Genomic DNA, 17283 nt, shown 5'->3' on the forward strand with positions numbered 1-17283 from the left:
CAATAGTAGATGGTATCTTGACACTAAACAAAAGCATGCTGTCCCCAGGGCTTCACTCATGAACTTAAAACTGCTTGTCTGATCAGGATTTGTTCTCCTTGGAGAACAGCCCCTGGAAACAAACACTGGAGAGAACTCTCCCTTTAAGTCAGCTGCTACATCTAGGACCTTGATGTGGGACCTTGTGTTCTACCCTGTAGTGTGATCATGCTTGTTTAGTATATAGGTATTCCATGTGACCTCCTTATCTAGCACTTTCTCTATCCAGCAGTAGGGAGAATCTGGAAACCTTTCTGCTGCTAAACACTTTGAAGCGCCATATGAACTATAACACACATGCCTAAAACATATAACTAGTTCACAAGAAACTTCTAAGAGTGAACAAAACAACCAGACCACTGTGCAGGATCATACTGTAGGTATCAGGCTAGATTGGGCTGACATGGTGACAAGGACCTTGAGTTTTAATGACCACACAGATTGAAGAGAGGGCCTTGGGCGTGAGTCACTTAGGGAGTTGGTACTAAGACACTAGCATTAAAGCAAACTGCTTGAAAAAGTACACCTTTAGTGAAAGTAGGGACTAGAAGAAACCTGGCTGGCAGCATGAACACATGGCTGAGAAGTTGAAATATCTCAGCATGTCCCTGGGTTAGGAAAACAGTCTCCCTGACACTTTGTAGCTATGGACCTGCCCTCCTGTGGATTGGGATTAGTTTAACACAGCCTGTGTCCTCTAGAAATTACTAAACCAAGAAATGAACACAGAAGGAGAGTCTTCTAATTAACACCCACAGGCATTTGGCAAAATAAACGCCAATCAACCCTGCCAGCGACATTTCCCTGATTACGAGGCATACAGCTTTCCCACCAATGAAGCACAGCCTAAAATGGGCTCAATCCAGAGTAACACAACACTTTAAAAATTAGTGAGTACATTATGTACAAATGTCAGGAGACTTAAAGAACAGGTGGTTTAAGTGTCTATAGACCTCTGATCATAGAATTATCTAACTATAAATATGTTTTAACTAATCAATGATACGAAACAGAACAGAAAATGAGAAAAGATTAATATGCTTTCTTATATACAAAAATTAGCTCAAAATGGGTCAAAGAATTAACTGTAAGAGCTAAAATTTTTTAAAACTCTTAGAAGAAAATATAAATGTAAATCTGTGACCTTAAATTAGGCAGTTGTTTCTTAGATATGACACCTAAAACATAAGCAACTATAAAAATAGATTAGACTTCATCAAAACTTAAAACTTCTGGCCCTGGCCAGAGGCTCAGTGGATAGTGTCAGCCGGGTATGGACGTCCCGGGTTCAATTCCTAGTTGAGGCACACAGGAGAAGCGACCATCTGTTTCTTTCCTCCTTCCCCTTCCTTTCCCTCTCCCCGTCTCTCCCTTTCCCACTTCCTCTGCCGCAGCCAGTGACTCAATTGGTCCAAGTGCATCAGCTTCAGGTGCTGAAAATAGCTCAGTACTCGAGCATTGGCCCAAGATGGGGTTGCTGGGTGGCCCTGGTCAGGGTGTATGTAGGAGTCTGCCTCAATATCTCCCCTCCTCTTGCCTAAAAAATAAATAGATAGATAGATAGATAGAAAGATAGACAAACTTCTCTTCAAAGTGCACTATCAACAGAGTGAAAGACAACTTACAAAAGGGGAGAAAATATTTGTAAATCAATCTAACAAATATCTCAGATTTAGATATGTAAAGAACTCTTACAACTCAACAGTCAAAAGACTAATAACCTAATTTTAAAATGGGCAAAGGATTTGAATACACATTTATAACCAATGAACACATAAAAAGAGACACTCAATATCATCAGCCTTTGAGGAAATGCAAATCAAAACCACAATGAAATACCCACTAGGGTGACTACATTTTAAAAATCAGATAGTAGGAAGTGTTGGTGAGGGTGAAGTAATATCAGAACCCTCACAGATGGCTGGTGGGATTGTAAATGGTTCAGCTACTTTAGAACAGTGCTTTTCAACCACCAGTCCATGGACAGGTCCACCAGAAATTTTTTGTGCATGTTCACAAAAGGGCCATCAAGTTTGTTTCTCGGTTTCTTACTTGAAAGTGGCAATGAGCAAGCACTGACTTGGGGCTTGAGCATCCTACGTTCAAGGCAGCAGGATGTTGGTGAGATTTCAAGAGCCTGGTGCTAAATTCTAAGAGGAACTTATGGTTGGATCCACATAAGGGAAAAATGGAATAAAACAAAGCATGGTCCTGGCTGTGTAGCTCAGTTAGTAGAAAGGTTGCAGATATGATTCCCAGTCAGGGCACAGACGGAGACAGATCAGTGTTTCTGTGTGTCTCCCTCTCTCCTTCTCTCCCTTTCTCCCTTTCTCCCTTCCTCTCTTCTTCTCTCTCTCAAATTAATTTAAAAAAAAAGAGAAAACCACACACATACATAAAGCATAGCATCTTTAGTAAAGGCTTTTTACAGAAAATGCAGTTTTCTTAATATGGCTGTTTCTTGCATTGGTTCTCAATGAAAGCCAGGAGGGACCCTTTAAAACACCCATCAGTGCAGGTTTTCCATTGGGGCACAGTGTCACTGGGTGCCATACATCTTGCAGTTGCGTACCAGCTTCCCACTTCGTAGTGGGGTGATGAGTCTTTCTGAACTCACCTCCTCCCAGGCAGGATGGCTGTCCCAGGAGTACCTTACATCAAAGGAGGTGTTTCTTGAGGACTGACAAGAGGGCACCATGTCCTGGTCCTCTTCTCACAGCGAGCAGCACATGTCAGCTCCTGCTGTTGCTTCTTCGTTGTACTTTGTAGTGGCTGGACTGTTAAGTCACTACAACCAAATCTGACTGGCATTTTTAGCCAAGAGCCTTGGGTAGGTCTTACAGCTGATTGCTAGGCTCAAGTCAAAATGGCTGTCCTGGGTGAATCCATGGGTCTTCCATCCTGTCTTAAGGCTGTGCGTCAGTGAGAGGCACAGAAAGGTCCAGCTGGCTGGAACAGACAGAACCTAGGATGTAGCCAGGGGGCACCTACTATAGATCTACAGCGTCATGCTCTCAGATATTCTGTGCCCATTGGTACAGGCCCATACAGGCTGGGAGGTATCATTATTAATGTTCCCCTGGCCTCGGGGCCCCTGAATATGGTGTCAGGAAGAGGCAGGAGGTGGAGAAACTACCAAGCACTCTCATAGAGGTCCAGCCATAGGGAGTGGGAGAGCCTGAGCTGGGGCAGTGCCACGCAAAGTCAGATTCACGGGCCAGTGTTGCAGTGAGGTCAGAAAGTGATCAAATAATTTAGAAACATATCACAATTTGACATTGCTATGACATTCTTACTATATTTTACAAAACAGTAGTTACACGAAAGTCTGAAGATTTCATAAAAGCTTTTTTAAAGGGTCTGGGGAAATGCTGACTTAGTTTCCAGAACATCAAGCTACACCCAGAAATGGTTCTTTCGCCCTGTTATAGGACATCAGAATTCAGGAACAGGCTCTTCAGTTTTATGAAACAAAGTCAGGGGTTCCTGGTTTTCCTCAGTTTTCTACATGGATGCAAATGGATAGAATTTAGGATTGTACATGCTGGCATACCTGCCCCCATTTCTATGACCTGGGCTACTAGTAGGGAGAACAGAAGACAGTTCCCAGAGAAGGGGCTAACAGGTTAGCACAGAGAAGGCAGGCAGGGATGAGAACTCTTGGGTTAGAGTGTAATTCATAGTGAACTCCTTGAAGGAAGTTCAGTGATGGTGTCTTTGACCCAGCAATTCTATTGTGTACATTGTAATAGAAAATGTTTACCAAACTTCCTTAAAAGACAAGTGTTGAGGAAATAAGCTCCTGATTATATAACCTCATTAATATTTATGAAGCCTGAAGAACTATGGGAAAGTAGTTCAGATGGAGTGTTATTTGTTTTTTTGTTTGTTTGTTTTTTAGAGAGAGGGACAGATAGGGATGAACACACAGGAAGGGAGAGAGATGAGAAGCATCAATTCTTCATTGTGGCACCTTAGTTGTTCATTTATTGCTTTCTCATATGTGCCTTGACCAGGGGGCTCAAGCCAGCAACCATGGGATCGTGTCTGATCCCATGCTCAAGCCAGCAACCCTGCGCTCAAGCTGGTGACCCAGCACTCAAGCCAGATGAGCCCAAGCTCAAACCAGCAACCTCGGGGTTTCAAACCTGGGTCTTCTGCGTCCCAGGCTGACGTTCTATCCACTGTGCCACCACCTAGTGAGGCATATGAAGTGTTATTTGAAAAAGTCAGAATGTAGTTTTATTAAAGTATAACTACAAAATATCAGAAATGAAAGAGTGGGTATTATTACCAATTTGACAAAAATAAGGAGGATGAAGATATTTAAATGTATATCAATAAGTTAGATAACCTTAAGTGAAATGAACAGATTTCTAGAAAGACATAAACCACCAAAACCATCTCAAGAAGAAATGACAATCTGAATTGACATATAACAAGTCTTCCTGCCTGTTAGGACATCAGGGGCTTCTGCCCCAGATGAGCCGTGTTTTTTTGTCTTTGCTTGTCTCAAGTTTTCAAGGTGGCACTTTGCTCTGTGACCTCCCTTCTCTGATGGATCTAAGAAGAGTTATTGATGGTTAGTTTTTCAGCTTTCCTATTATTTTGAGGGTGAGAATGATCACTTCCGAGGTGTTTGCCTGTTCCAGTAGAAACCAGAAGTCCTCTCCTACTTTTTTTTTTAATTGCTTTGAGAGAGAGAGAGAACTAGGAACACCAGTCTGTTTACATATGTACCCTGACCAGGGCTCAAACCAGCAACCTCTGTGCTTTGGGATAACACTCTAACCAACCAAACTATCTGGCCAGGGCATATCTCCTACAGGGTGTGTGTGTGTGTGTGTGTGTGTGTGTGTGTGTGTGTGTGTGAGAGTGACAGAGACAGAGACAGAGAGGGACAGATAGGGACAGACAGACAGGAAGGGAGAGAGAAGAGAAGCATCAGTTCTTCATGTCAGCTCCTTAGTTGTTCATTGATTGCTTTCTCATACATGCTTTGACTGGGGGGCTACATCACTACATCAGAGCGAGTGACCCCTTGCTCAAGCCAGCAACTTTGGGCTCAAAGCAGCGACCTTTGGGCTCAAGCCAGCGACCATGGAGTCATGTCTGTGATGTCAAGCCAGTGACCCCACACTCAAGCTGGTAAGCCCATGCTTAAACCTGTGACCTCGGAGTTTCGAACCTGGATCCTCTGCATCCTAGTCCGACACTTTATCCACTGTGCCACCTCCTGGTCAGGCCGTATCACCTACATTTTTAATGTGTCAACTTTTAGGGATTTAATTGATTATTATAAATTAATAATCATATGGAAAAAGCCATGGGTGTCTGTGTTTGTGCAGGTTGAAGGAGCAGAGCCTTGTGAAAGAGCTGAAGCCCCGGGACCTCCAGGAGAGCAGCACTGACAGTGATGACAAGGTTCCTGTGGCCAAGCCCTCCTCACTCTCCAAGCGAAAATTGGAGCTCGAGGTGGAGACAGTGGAGAAGAAGAAGAAAGGGCGGCCTCGGAAGGACTCGCGGCTTATGCCCATGTCTCTATCTGTCCAGGTGAGGCCAGGAGACATGTGCTACCTTCCCCAGCCCACCTGTTGAGCTCAGTGCTGGAGCTTGCATGTGCCCAAGGGAAGAAGGGAGGCCCTGCACACCAGAGTGTGCCTCAACAGTGTGGGAACAGCTGACTTAGATATGGACTCCCTGAAGGTAGCATAGAGGCAGCACAGAGGCCACACTCCCCCTCGGACTTGCCCTCAACCCCCACACAGTCCTTGAGCAGCTCCCTGGCGTCAGCTACCTCATCCCTCTGGGGGATTGCTAGGCTCTTCATCTGCACTCGTGTCCTCCCAGAGTGGGTAGAAATGCCTGGGAAACTAGCCTGGCCTCACTTTTTTTTTTTTTTTTTTAATTTTTTTTAATATTTTATTTATTGATTTTTAGAGAGAGGAGAGAGAGAGAGAGAGAGAGAGAGAGAGAGAAAGGGGAGGAGCGGGAAGCATCAACTCCCATATGTGCCTTGACCAGGCAAGCCCAGGGTTTCGAACCGGCAACCTCAGTGTTCCAGGTCGATGCTTTATCCCACTGCGCCACCACAGGTCAGGCTAGCCTGGCCTCACTTTTAAGTCACTCACCTTTACCTGACACTGCCCTGCAGTGCTGGGGAGGGGCTCATGGACATTTCTGCTCTTGCAGTCCCCAGCTGCTCTGACCACAGAAAAGGACACTGTGTGCTTGTCTGTACCAGCGCCTGCACTGAAGCTGCCCATGCCGGGCCCCCAGAGAGCATTCACCCTCCAGGTGAGCAAGCCTCCTGCCTCTCCCTCACAAGTGTTTTGCGTGTGTATATATTTTGCTCTCTCTCTCTCTTTCTTTCTCCCTTTTTTCCTCCTCTCCTCCCCCACCCCCAATGTAACCCTGAATTGTCATAGGCAGGGTTGCTTCCCAGTGGCTCCTCATCTCCTTCTGGGGGAAATTGTAGTTCAGGGCAACCACCAGTCATAAGCAAAATCTCTAGCCTCTTCTCCAGGAACCTCCTCGCTCCCCTCACTGCCCCCTCACCCCTACCCCTACGCTTCTTTCTCCTCTGTGACTTTGCCCTCATAATCCCTGCTGCTATCTTCTGGATGCCCAGCTCCTTCCAGAATTGTCTCAGGTGTCCCTTCTCCTGGAAGCTTCCTTAGCGCCATACTTGGTCCCAGGCAGACTGAGGTTCAGTGCCCATTGGACTGGGTGGGAGTGGTCTCTCTCCCGAATAGCCCACTGGCCCTGTTCACTTCCCAGAGCCAGGCACAGAGTGGTAGTCAGGGCCATTTGAGCTCTTGGAGTGGAAGCTTGTAACCACGTGCTTGTTCAAAACACAATTTTTATTATTATTATTATTATTATTATTGAGCAAATAATCCTTTATACCCAGAGGCCCTATAATTAATCTACTCGCCCATGCCAAACCTTTGCACACCCTATCACCTCATGCCCTTTGTCCCTCAGCCTGGGTGCATGTCATCAGGAGACATTTTAAGACTTCATATGCAGGGCACTTCCCACTGGCTGTACCCTGCCCCAACCCAGGCTGGTCCTCATGGAGTGTCGGCTGTTCCTGCCACAAGGCCTTCTGGCCTAAGGATGTGGACCCACATAGTTTGTTCTTGTTGCTGATACGAGCGGAGGCAGGGAGCACAACCCTTCTCCCAGATTCCTCCAGCTTCCCCTGGGGTTTCACCTCTGAGTGCTGCTTCGTGCCATTTTTGGTTTCTGTTTGGCCCTCTGCCCCATCACCCACTCATGTGGTGACACGGGTACAAAATGCTAAGCCATTCTGCCTAGTTTTCCATATGGATTATCAGTCATCTCCCAGACATGAAAGATGAGGCTGAGCTCATGTGGAGCCAGGCACTGAACTAGGCGCTTCTACATGTGCTCTTTTGGGGACTCTCCCATGAGGCTGGTTTTAGATGAGCAGACAGAGGCTCACTACCAAAGGAACTAGAGAGGACTTTGGGTTTTCTAGACTTTTCCTTCAGACACCAGCACAGACTGTTATTGCCAAACACTGCAATCTTTGAAGACCTTCAACTATGTAGGAGGCAGGAGACCCATGCCTCACTCCTAGATATGTCCCCAGCTGGCTGTGATCCTTACAGTGTGCTCTTGGACAAGTCATGTGCCTTCTCTGCATGTTCCCTTGTAAAGGATGTGGTGGAATTAGGAGGCTCTGGGCCCTTTAGCTGTGACACCAATTCTCTATTCTGCTACATGGATGACAAGACACAACCCAGCTCCCCCACATTCTCTCTGCCATACATCCAGCCCTTCTGTTCCCCACCTTGTTACCACCCTTTCTACCGCCCTTCTATTGGCCAGCCAGCTCTGTCTCTCTGTGTCTTACCGCTGTCTCAGAGCCTAGGGCAATGGGCCTCTAACATCTCCCCTGTCCCGTGAGCCAGGTCTGGTGGGCCCACTATTATCTGAAAAGAATGTGTGTTTGCTTTCCTGCATTCAGGTGAGTTCCGACCCCTCCATGTACATTGAGGTGGAAAATGAAGTGACAGCTGTTGGAGGAGTGAAGCTGAGCCGCTTGAAGTGTAACCGGGAAGGGAAGGAGTGGGAGACGGTGCTCACCAGCAGGATCCTCACTGCCGCTGGTAGCTGGTAAGGGTGAGGGTCTTCACCTGACCCAGCATTTCAAGTAAAGCAAGCACCATGTGCCGTGCTGTGTGGTGCTGTTGCTAGTTGAGGGGATGTACTGCTCCTAAGCACTAGCTCCCATGAAAGCCTGCCCCAGCTCTTGCTCTGGGCTGAGCATGTACATCTGCCATCTCAGTCCCTGCAGTACCCAGTAATTTGACATTATTATTCCCGTGGTACAGGTGGGAAAAGGGTCCTAGAGGCTCACCCACACCAGGATTTTCCACCCAGGTGTTTTAATTTTCTTGTCTGGTCAAGATTCCTGAAGTCTGGTACTGAACTGAGCTCTGCCTGGCTCTGACTTGGACTGGTTCTTCTCTGTATCCCAGATTTTAATCCAAGAAGGTCAGGATAGATTTCTGACTTTCCCCTGAGTCCCCAGCCCACCCCTATTGAGATTCTGAACTTGGAGGGGAGAGCTTAATTCAGTATTAGTCACCCAGTATCTTTCCATGGGCTTCTGGGCCTCCATCCTTTGAAGCAGACCCTGTATGCACCTCCTCTACCCCAGCCAGAAAAGCTTTCTGAGCACACACTTGGTGCCCCCTGAGGAGACATGCTTATTGTTCTCACACTTTTTCTGGCCTTGGCAGAGACCTTCTCAGGGCTAGTATGGCCAGTTGTAACTAGGAGACTCAACTGGGCACTGTGTGTCCTCATATGACAAATGAGGTGTGCTTCCCGGGTCACCCATCAGTGCAGTGCTCCTCTGAAGCCCCCACCCTCGGGCCAGCATTAGGGTGAGCTGAGAAAAGCTTGAGCAGCCCAATTGGGGAGGAAAACAATCTCTATGAGTGATCTCAGATACCATCATCCCTGCTGCCTCGCCCTGCTCCAGTCCCTCCTCTCCCTCTGCTGCGCCCACTGAGGCTCAGGCCCAGGGAGAGGGAATGAGTCTACATCTTGGGGCTCCCACCTCTGCTACAGCATCTGATCATCGTGATAGCTGTCCCCTCTCTGCCTTCTCAGTGATGTGGTATGTGTCGCCTGTGAAAAGAGGATGCTGTCAGTGTTCTCCGCCTGTGGTCGCCGCCTCCTCCCTCCCATCCTCCTGTCATCCCCAATCTCCACATTGCATTGCACAGGCTCCTACGTCATGGCGCTCACTGCTGCGGCCACATTATCAGTCTGGTGAGAGAAGGCCTGGGGTGAGGTGGGCTCCAGACAGGGCAGGAGAGGGTTGTATAGGTTCCTCCTCACTGCAGGAGCAGGGAAAGCAACAGAGGAGGCCACCTGGCAGACATGCCCTTGGGCCCTGCTAGCATGGGTGTCTTAATCACTGAAGAGACCATGTGTGTGGGTGGGTAGGTATGCAATCGGAAGTGGGACAGCTGCCTGCCCCTGCTGCCACCCCTATAGGAACAAACCACATGACAAAACACAATGCCTACTTGCATGTGCCAGGGTCCTTATGCGGGGTTCATCAGAAATGGGATCTCAGCTGCCGCATTGTGGCCACATGTCTCCCACAGCCCTGTTGCCTGAGGCAGTCTGCAACAGACTTGTGTGGAGGAAGTAAAGTGGCGCATAGGGAGCAGAAGCCACTTGTGGCCTGGAGCTCCTCTTGGGGAAGCCAGGGCAGGGTATGCCCTAGAGACCACGGAATAGGGGTCTGAGCACCGAGGCACTCCGATGCATTTACTCAAATTAGCGAGTAAGCTGTTTCCTTTCTCCTAGGGATGTTCACAGACAGGTGGTTGTGGTAAAAGAAGAATCTCTACACTCCATACTGGCAGGTAACCGGCAGTGGGCTGCCCCTGGTCCCCAGGGGGCGGTGCAGGGGAACAGGGCAACTCCTGTCTCAGGCCCTACTCAGCCTAGATAGAGAGCTAGAGCCAGTCTCTGGGCCCAGCCCAAAGTATTCAGTGTGTCAGGGGGTCACAGTTATGTTGCAAGGAGATGCACCTTCTTGGAGGCACATTTTATTGGCTCCTTGAGAGGTGACAAAGAACTTGGTGATATCAGTGAGAACTTTGTTGGGAATAGCTGCCACAGAGAAGAGACTCCGTCCTTGCTAAGTCAGCATTAAGGTGCCTGTTACTGGAACTGGGAGCCGTGGTTCGGATTTCTCCTTTGGTGCATAGGCACACACTTGCTGATCAGAACATACCCAGAACCCATTCTTGTGGTGTCTCCCCAGGAAGTGATATGACGGTGTCACAGATCTTGCTTACACAGCATGGAATCCCAGTGATGAACCTTTCCGATGGGAAGGCGTACTGCTTTAATCCATCACTTTCTACATGGTAAGCAAGCCACCATTCCCTGGCCCAGCCCCAGAGGAGAGTATCCGTCTCAGCTGGAGCTCAGAGCAGTGAACTAAGGCTCCCCGTCCTGGTGGTCAGGCCTGCCTGGCTTGGCTTCTCCTGAGAGTTGGGCGCTGGAATGGAGGCCATAGTGATAGCTTTGGTGTGCTGAGTCTGCTTGAGGAGACAGCTCAAACCTGCCTGTATAGGCCCTACCATCCCCATTAGAGGCTGCTGACCCACAGGCTCTATGTTCTCAGAGCCCATGCACAGGGGTACTTTCCTTTGTCTGTGTTGTTCACTGAGGTCACTTTGTTTGGAATAGACATTTGAATTTTTTATTTCTTTTATTTTTTGTATTTTTCTGAAGTGACATGTGAGAAGGCAGAAAGACAGACTCCCACATGCGCCCAACTGGGATCCACCTGGCATTTTCACTAGGGGGTGATGCTCTGCCCATCTGAGGCATTGCTCTGTGACAACCAGAGCCATTCTAGCACCTGAGACGGAGGCCATGGAGCCACTCAGTGCCCGGGCCAACTTTGCTCCAGTGGAGCCTTGGCTATGGGAGGGGAAGAGAGAGACAGAGAGAAAGGAGAGGGGGAAGGGTGGAAAAGCAGATAGGCGCTTCTCCTGTGTGCCCTGGCTGGGAATTGAACCTGGGACCTCCACACACCAGGCCAATGCTCTGTCACTGAGCCAGCTGGCCAGGGCTGACATTTGAAAAATTTTATGGTTATAAATACATCTTATTTACAACCTTAGCCATCATCAGCACAGGTGTGTCAGTTTCACAACAGCTTCGCCAGCACATGTCAATTTTTGAAGTCAAATAGCATTTCTGACTTTATGAATTAGTAATATATCTTTCCTCTACCCGTTTTGGAATTTGGAGCCCTTTTCCATGTTTGTAAAATCCTTTATATGTCGGAAATCTTAACCCAGACAAGTAAACTGTACATGCTGTGTACCAGCACTCTGAGAAATTCTTCCTCTGCCTGCACCGTTGGTCCTTCAGACCCAAGTCTTCCAGCACTTCTCTATTCAGTTGCCAGGCACAAGATTATCCCACACTGAGATATATTTCCTGACTTTAAAAACCACAAAACAGCCTGACCAGGAGGTGGCGCAGTGGATAGAGCGTTGGACTGGGATGCAGAAGGACCCAGGTTCGAGACCCCGAGGTCACCAGCTTGAGCGCGGGCTCATCTGGCTTGAGCAAAGCTCACCAGCTTGGACCCAAGGTCGCTGGCTCCAGCAAGGGGTTACTCGGTCTGCTGAAGGCCCATGGTCAAGGCACATATGAGAAAGCAATCAATGAACAACTAAGGTGTCGCAATGAAAAACTGATGATTGATGCTTCTCATCTCTCTCCGTTCCTGTCTGTCTGTCCCTGTCTGTCCCTCTCTCTGACTCTCTGTCTCTGTAAATAAATAAATAAAATAAAAAAATAAAAATAAAAAATAAAAAAAAAACACAAAACAGCCTGACCTGTGGTGGCACAGTGGGTAAAACATTGACCTGGAATGATGAGGTTGCCTTTTTGAAGCCCTGGGCTTGCCTGGTCAAGGGACATATGAGAAGTAACTACTATGAGTTGATGCTTCCCACTCCTCTTTTCCCCTTTCTCTCTCTCTCTCCTCTCTCTAAATTCAATAAGTAAAATTAAAAAAAAAAAACTACACAAAACAACCCCAAAACTCCCACTGCCTGCTCTTCCACATTGCAAATGTTGTGTATTATATGTGGTTACTGTAATGAAACAAGCTGGGTATTTAAGAAGGGAAATATTGACTCTTTGGGTTTTGGACATGTTTACAAAGCACCTGGCTGTTTTAAAAGTGTGAAGAATGTTTTCACAAAGACATAAGGGGTCTGGAGGAAGTAAAGAGCTTCCTGCCTTAGATGCTGTGGAAGCACAGGGAGGCTGGAGCCCTGGCATCCCTTGAAGCTTCAAAGGGCCAAGCCAGGTGGACATTTTGGGCATACTTCACACATAGGCCTCCTGGCCCCAGGAACCAGCACCACAGGGCTGAAGTGTTTGCCGCAAAAGCCTTGTCAGTGACCATCACTGTTATTAATGTTCCCTTGTTATGAAACCTGTCAGTGAGAAGCCTTTGGTGAGAATGCAGTTGATATTCTGCCTTCAATGGTAGTCTGGTAATGGGTCATGTGGCGCTTGCTCCCTGGTGGCCTCACTGCCAGCCTAACTCTGCTGGGCCTCCTGGTTTATGTGAGTTCAACTCCTGCCTTTGCCTCCCTAGGAACCTGGTTTCTGACAAGCAGGACTCACTGGCCCAGTGTGCGGACTTCAGGAGCAGCCTGCCTCCCCAGGATGCCATGCTGTGCTCAGGACCCTTAGCCATAGTCCAGGGCCGTGCTTCCACGTAGGTGACCCGCATGCCAGGAGAGGTGGCTGGGTTGTGCAAGTACAGTCCCATGCAAGCCAGCTCTCTGAGTGCTGTCCCCCATGCCCAGTTGCTGCTCCGCACAAGTAGGCTGTAGGTGCCAAGAGTTTAGGGCCCACATTGGATAATATCTTTATGCTAGGATGCAAGCCCTGTTATTTCAGGGCCCAGAGGGCAGTCTGAAGTGCTAAGGGTCATGGACACCCATGTGTTTTGGTTGGGAGTCTGGGTCTCTGGACTGTTACCTCCGGGACCTTAATGGCAGGTGCAGAGTGGGGTACACCTGGGGTGCCAGAGCATCCAGGAGGTCCGCAGCTGGGATGTGGGGATGGGTGGGCCAGTATGGAGTCTGACATCTTCCCCCGTACTGGCTTCTTGCTGGTGGCCCAGGGCACATGATGACAGCCTCCTGCCCCACACAGTACCTGCTGCCTCATGATGTGTTTCTGCAGTTCAGGGAGGCAGGCGGCCCGGCTTTTCTCCGTGCCTCACGTGGTGCAGCAGGAGACTACGCTGGCCTACCTAGAGAACCAGGTCGCAGCAGCACTCACCCTGCAGTCCAGCCACGAGTATCGTCATTGGCTCCTCCTCTACGCACGGTACCTCGTGAACGAAGGTGAGGTTCCTGGTGGCCTCTCCACTCTCTTGGGCCCAGCCTAATCTCTGTCCTCATACCCCCCAGAAAGCCTATGAATCAGGGCAGAGGTACAGTGGCCCAGGGCTCTCTACATCCTTTCCTGGCAGTCTGCTGTGGTCATCCCAAAGGTCCTGGCCTCCAGCTCCCCTGTTGGCATGGTAGGCCCTTCACTTCCCCTCTCCCAGCCTGAGCTGTGATTAGGGCAGCTCAGCAGGCATCCAGCCCCATTACAGGCTCCTGGCTGCTGAATGGAGTGTTCCCTGAGGACCAGGAAGATTGGCAGGAGGACGGGGTGGGGATAGAGAGGATATGTGGAAAGACATGCAAATGTGATGCTCAGAGTTCTGCCCTCCCCTCACACCCTTGGAGCATCAGTGGTCAGTGAGCCAGTCACCCCAAGGGAAAGTGTCTTCTTGCAGCATCCAGTGTGCTTGCATTCCACTTCCTTTTCTGAGCCCCCTCGTACCCTGGAAGGGCCAGCCCGCTCGCTATCTAGCGCTTCCCCAAGTCCCTCCCTCCCAGTTTCCCTGCCACAGCTCTCAGCATCTATGTCCCCTTCCCAGTATACACACACACTTTTCCTGTTGTTCAGCAGAAAGTAAGGTGTGTTTCATGAGATAACCATCCTATTTTTAGGGTAACCTCCAAAGCCTCTCATCTTTGCTAGGCAAGCATGGAATCTGCCTTACCACCCTTCCTTCTGCTTGAACTTGGCTTCTGGGGCAGTGGCCTGGGGACTGGCCCTCCCAAAGTTCTCCCTTTGTCACTATGCAGGTTACTGAGCAGCCTCCCCCACAGCCTCTCCTGGCCTTGCTTTGCTTTTGACATCACCCTCTCCATTTTGTTTATGATTTAGAGGGAAATTAAGTACAGATAAGACATAAAAAACATGTCGAACCCCTACAAATGTCACTCCAAGAACTCCTGTCATGTTGCCTCTGATATATACAACTATATGTATTATGCATCTTGCAATATATAATATGTTTACATCTCTGATGATGATAAACATGGCTGACCAACTTGAAGCCTCTGCCCCTCGCCCAACAAACTTCAGTGATGAGTTTAATTTTCTCTCCCTGTCCAGTCTGTTTGTTTGCCCAGCATGTGTGGTCACTGGCATTTCTAAATATTTAACCTTCCCAAGCCCTCACCCCTTTTCTGGGATGCTCCAGTAACATCTGGCTCAACCCAATTCGGCTGGGGAGACCCCTTCTTTGGCTTCTCTCTGGTCTGCTTCATCCTGGGTGTTGATCAGGACTTACCCGGATGCCCCGCATAAAGTCACTGCCTCCTCTGGGGCTGTACCATTTGTCAGATCACTTCTGCCACTTCTCTTCATCTTTCACATGTTCCAATGTCCATACATAAGTCACCTCCTCTCTCTTTCCCTTCCTAAATGTAAAAGGACTCAAGTTTTTAAGGGAGACCCCATATCTGAAATTCCTCAGATTCCAGTTTCATCTTCTTTCTACCCTCGTCTTTGGGTGATTTCATCCATTCCCTATGGCTTCAGCTGCCCCCAGTGTCAACAGCCTCACAGACCTGCCTCTAGCATTTCTGGCATACCACTTGGCTGTGTCCATAACCCTTGAGTTGATAGGCCCATGCCTGCTTCTCCTCTCTCTTCTGCTCAATCACTACCTCCTCAATCTAAACTCATACTCTTGCCATCTTTTACCTCGACCCTGCTGCTCTCCTCGCAAACTGGCTGCCAAGATGTCTTCTCTCAAATCTGACTAGCCCTCCCCCCTCTTTCTATAATTTCCCACATTTTCCCATAATCTTGAGGAATTCATCCCAGAGCTGACCACATCTCATTTTTTCTCATTGGCCCAGCACACAGAGGGCCCACTGAATGCATTGTCAAGGTAGTAGGTGAGTGAGTGAGAATCTGTCATTATGAGTGCCCCAAGAGGCATTTTCCCCCTCACAGGCAACAAAATAAGCATTCGTTCATTCTGTTTTGATATACACAACTTAGCATATTCTTGATTTTTTGTTTCTTTTTGTAATGTGTTCCTATTTCTGTTTTGTTTTGTTTTGTTTTTGTTCTTTTGTTTTTTTCTGTAATTAGGGTTTGAATATCGACTCCGAGAAATATGCAAGGACTTACTGGGTCCGGTTCACTACTCCACTGGAAGCCAGTGGGAGTCAACGGTAGTGGTAGGTGCTTCTTTCATTCTTGCCACAAGAATTCTCTTGAAAAGTAAAGTGAAGATTTAAAAGTAAGCCAAAGTGCTTTGAAATTCTTCCTCATTAGATATCTCCAGAACACTGTCTTGGGTCGCAGTGTCAGTGATTGGGTGAGATGCCTGCACTGCACAATCTGGCACAAGCTGAGCACTCGACATTGGGTCTAGGGAGCATTCAGCCACACGCCTGTGCTGAGGAAAGCTGCCTACCCAGGGCTGCGGGTTTGTTTAGTAGTGAAGGTGAAAAATCCTTCCCCACCCTTGTAGAGCTTACAGCGTGGTCAGGAGTAAGCAAGTAAGAAATTTAGTTAACAAGATAGGTTTAGACTGTGAATTATGCTAAGAAGGAAATAAGCAGATCAGTAAGACAAGTGTGGCTGGGAAAGAGTGACCAGGGAAGAGCTCAAAAGAATACTTTGAGGATGAAACCTGAGATTAAGACTGAGATAGCTTGCCTGACCAGGTGGTGGTGCAGTGAATAGAGCATCAGCCTGGGATGCAGAGGACCCGGGTTCAAAACCCTGAGGTTGCCGGCTTGAGCGCAGGGTTGACGGCTTGAGCATGGGATCATAGACATGACTCCATGATCGCTAGCTTGAGCCTAAAGGTCCCTGGCTTGAAGCCCAAGGTTGCTGGCTTGAGCCTAGGGTCACTGGTTTGAGCAAGGGTTCACTGGCTCAGCTGGAGCCCCCTAGTCAAGGCACATGTGAGAAAGCAATCAATGAACTAAGGTGCTGCAACAAAGAATTGATGCTTCTCATCTCTCTCCCTTCCTGCCTCTCTCTCTCTCTCTCTCTCTCTCTCTCTCACTAAAAAGAAACAACAAAAGACTGAGCTAGCTCTGCAGACCCCTGGGGAGAGTTTCCCAGTGGAGGTGGTGGTAGATGTAAAGAAGTCTTGGGACATTGAGGTCACTGTGACTAGGACATAGTAGACAGAAGAGAAGGTGGGGTGAGAGGAGGTAAAAGAGGTGAACAGAAAGTAGATCATGGAAAGCTTGTGAGGAGCTGGAGTTTTGGTCTCAGCAGTGGGAGCTATTTGAAGGATTTTGCACAAATGTGACTTGAACTGACATAGAAGACCAGTCAGCAGTGACATGAACTGACATAGAAAACTAGTCGGGGCTTTTATTGTTTGTCTGTTTTTTAAGATTTTATTTATTGATTTTATAGAAAGAATAGAGAGAGAGAAAAAGGTGGCAGGAAGAGCAGGAAGCATCAACTTGCTGTAGTTGCTTCTCATCTGTATGCAAGCCCAAGGTTTTCAATCAGCGAGCGACCTCAGCATTTCAGGTTGACGCTTTATCCACTTTGCCACCACGGCTCAGGATAGTCAGGGCTTGTTTTTTCAACAGTTCCAGCAATAGATGCAGGTTGCTTAGATTGGTGTGATGACTATCAAGAGAGGAAAGAAGACAGATTCAAGATGCATTTTGGAGGCAGAACCAAAAAGACTTGGTGTGCAGGTGGTTGGACGTGAAGTAGGTAAGGAAAAGAGAATAATAAACATGTGATCACCTCCAGATTTTTTGGCTTAAATTGGAAAAGGAGCAGGTTGGTGAGGGATGGGGTAAG

General features: G+C 48.2%; 1 protein-coding gene across 3 annotated transcripts in view; it reads left to right on the forward strand.

Annotated features, from left to right (window-relative positions):
• Positions 1-17283, forward strand: part of HIRA (histone cell cycle regulator) — a 67754-nt gene that overhangs the window by 40604 nt on the left and 9867 nt on the right. For 2 of the 3 annotated variants that reach the window (XM_066365374.1, XM_066365373.1), the window contains 8 exons: positions 5388-5592; positions 6232-6336; positions 8039-8187; positions 9193-9354; positions 9901-9959; positions 10364-10469; positions 12734-12856; positions 13330-13493. In XM_066365374.1, the coding sequence (XP_066221471.1) occupies positions 5388-5592; positions 6232-6336; positions 8039-8187; positions 9193-9354; positions 9901-9959; positions 10364-10469; positions 12734-12856; positions 13330-13493 (1073 nt within the window). Of the gene's footprint in view, positions 1-5387; positions 5593-6231; positions 6337-8038; positions 8188-9192; positions 9355-9900; positions 9960-10363; positions 10470-12733; positions 12857-13329; positions 13494-15591; positions 15681-17283 lie in introns of all 3 variants that reach the window. The other variant, XM_066365372.1, reaches the window with a different exon arrangement.

Source organism: Saccopteryx leptura, chromosome 2 (genome assembly GCF_036850995.1).
Source record: "Saccopteryx leptura isolate mSacLep1 chromosome 2, mSacLep1_pri_phased_curated, whole genome shotgun sequence".
NCBI classification, from domain to species: Eukaryota; Metazoa; Chordata; class Mammalia; order Chiroptera; family Emballonuridae; genus Saccopteryx; species Saccopteryx leptura.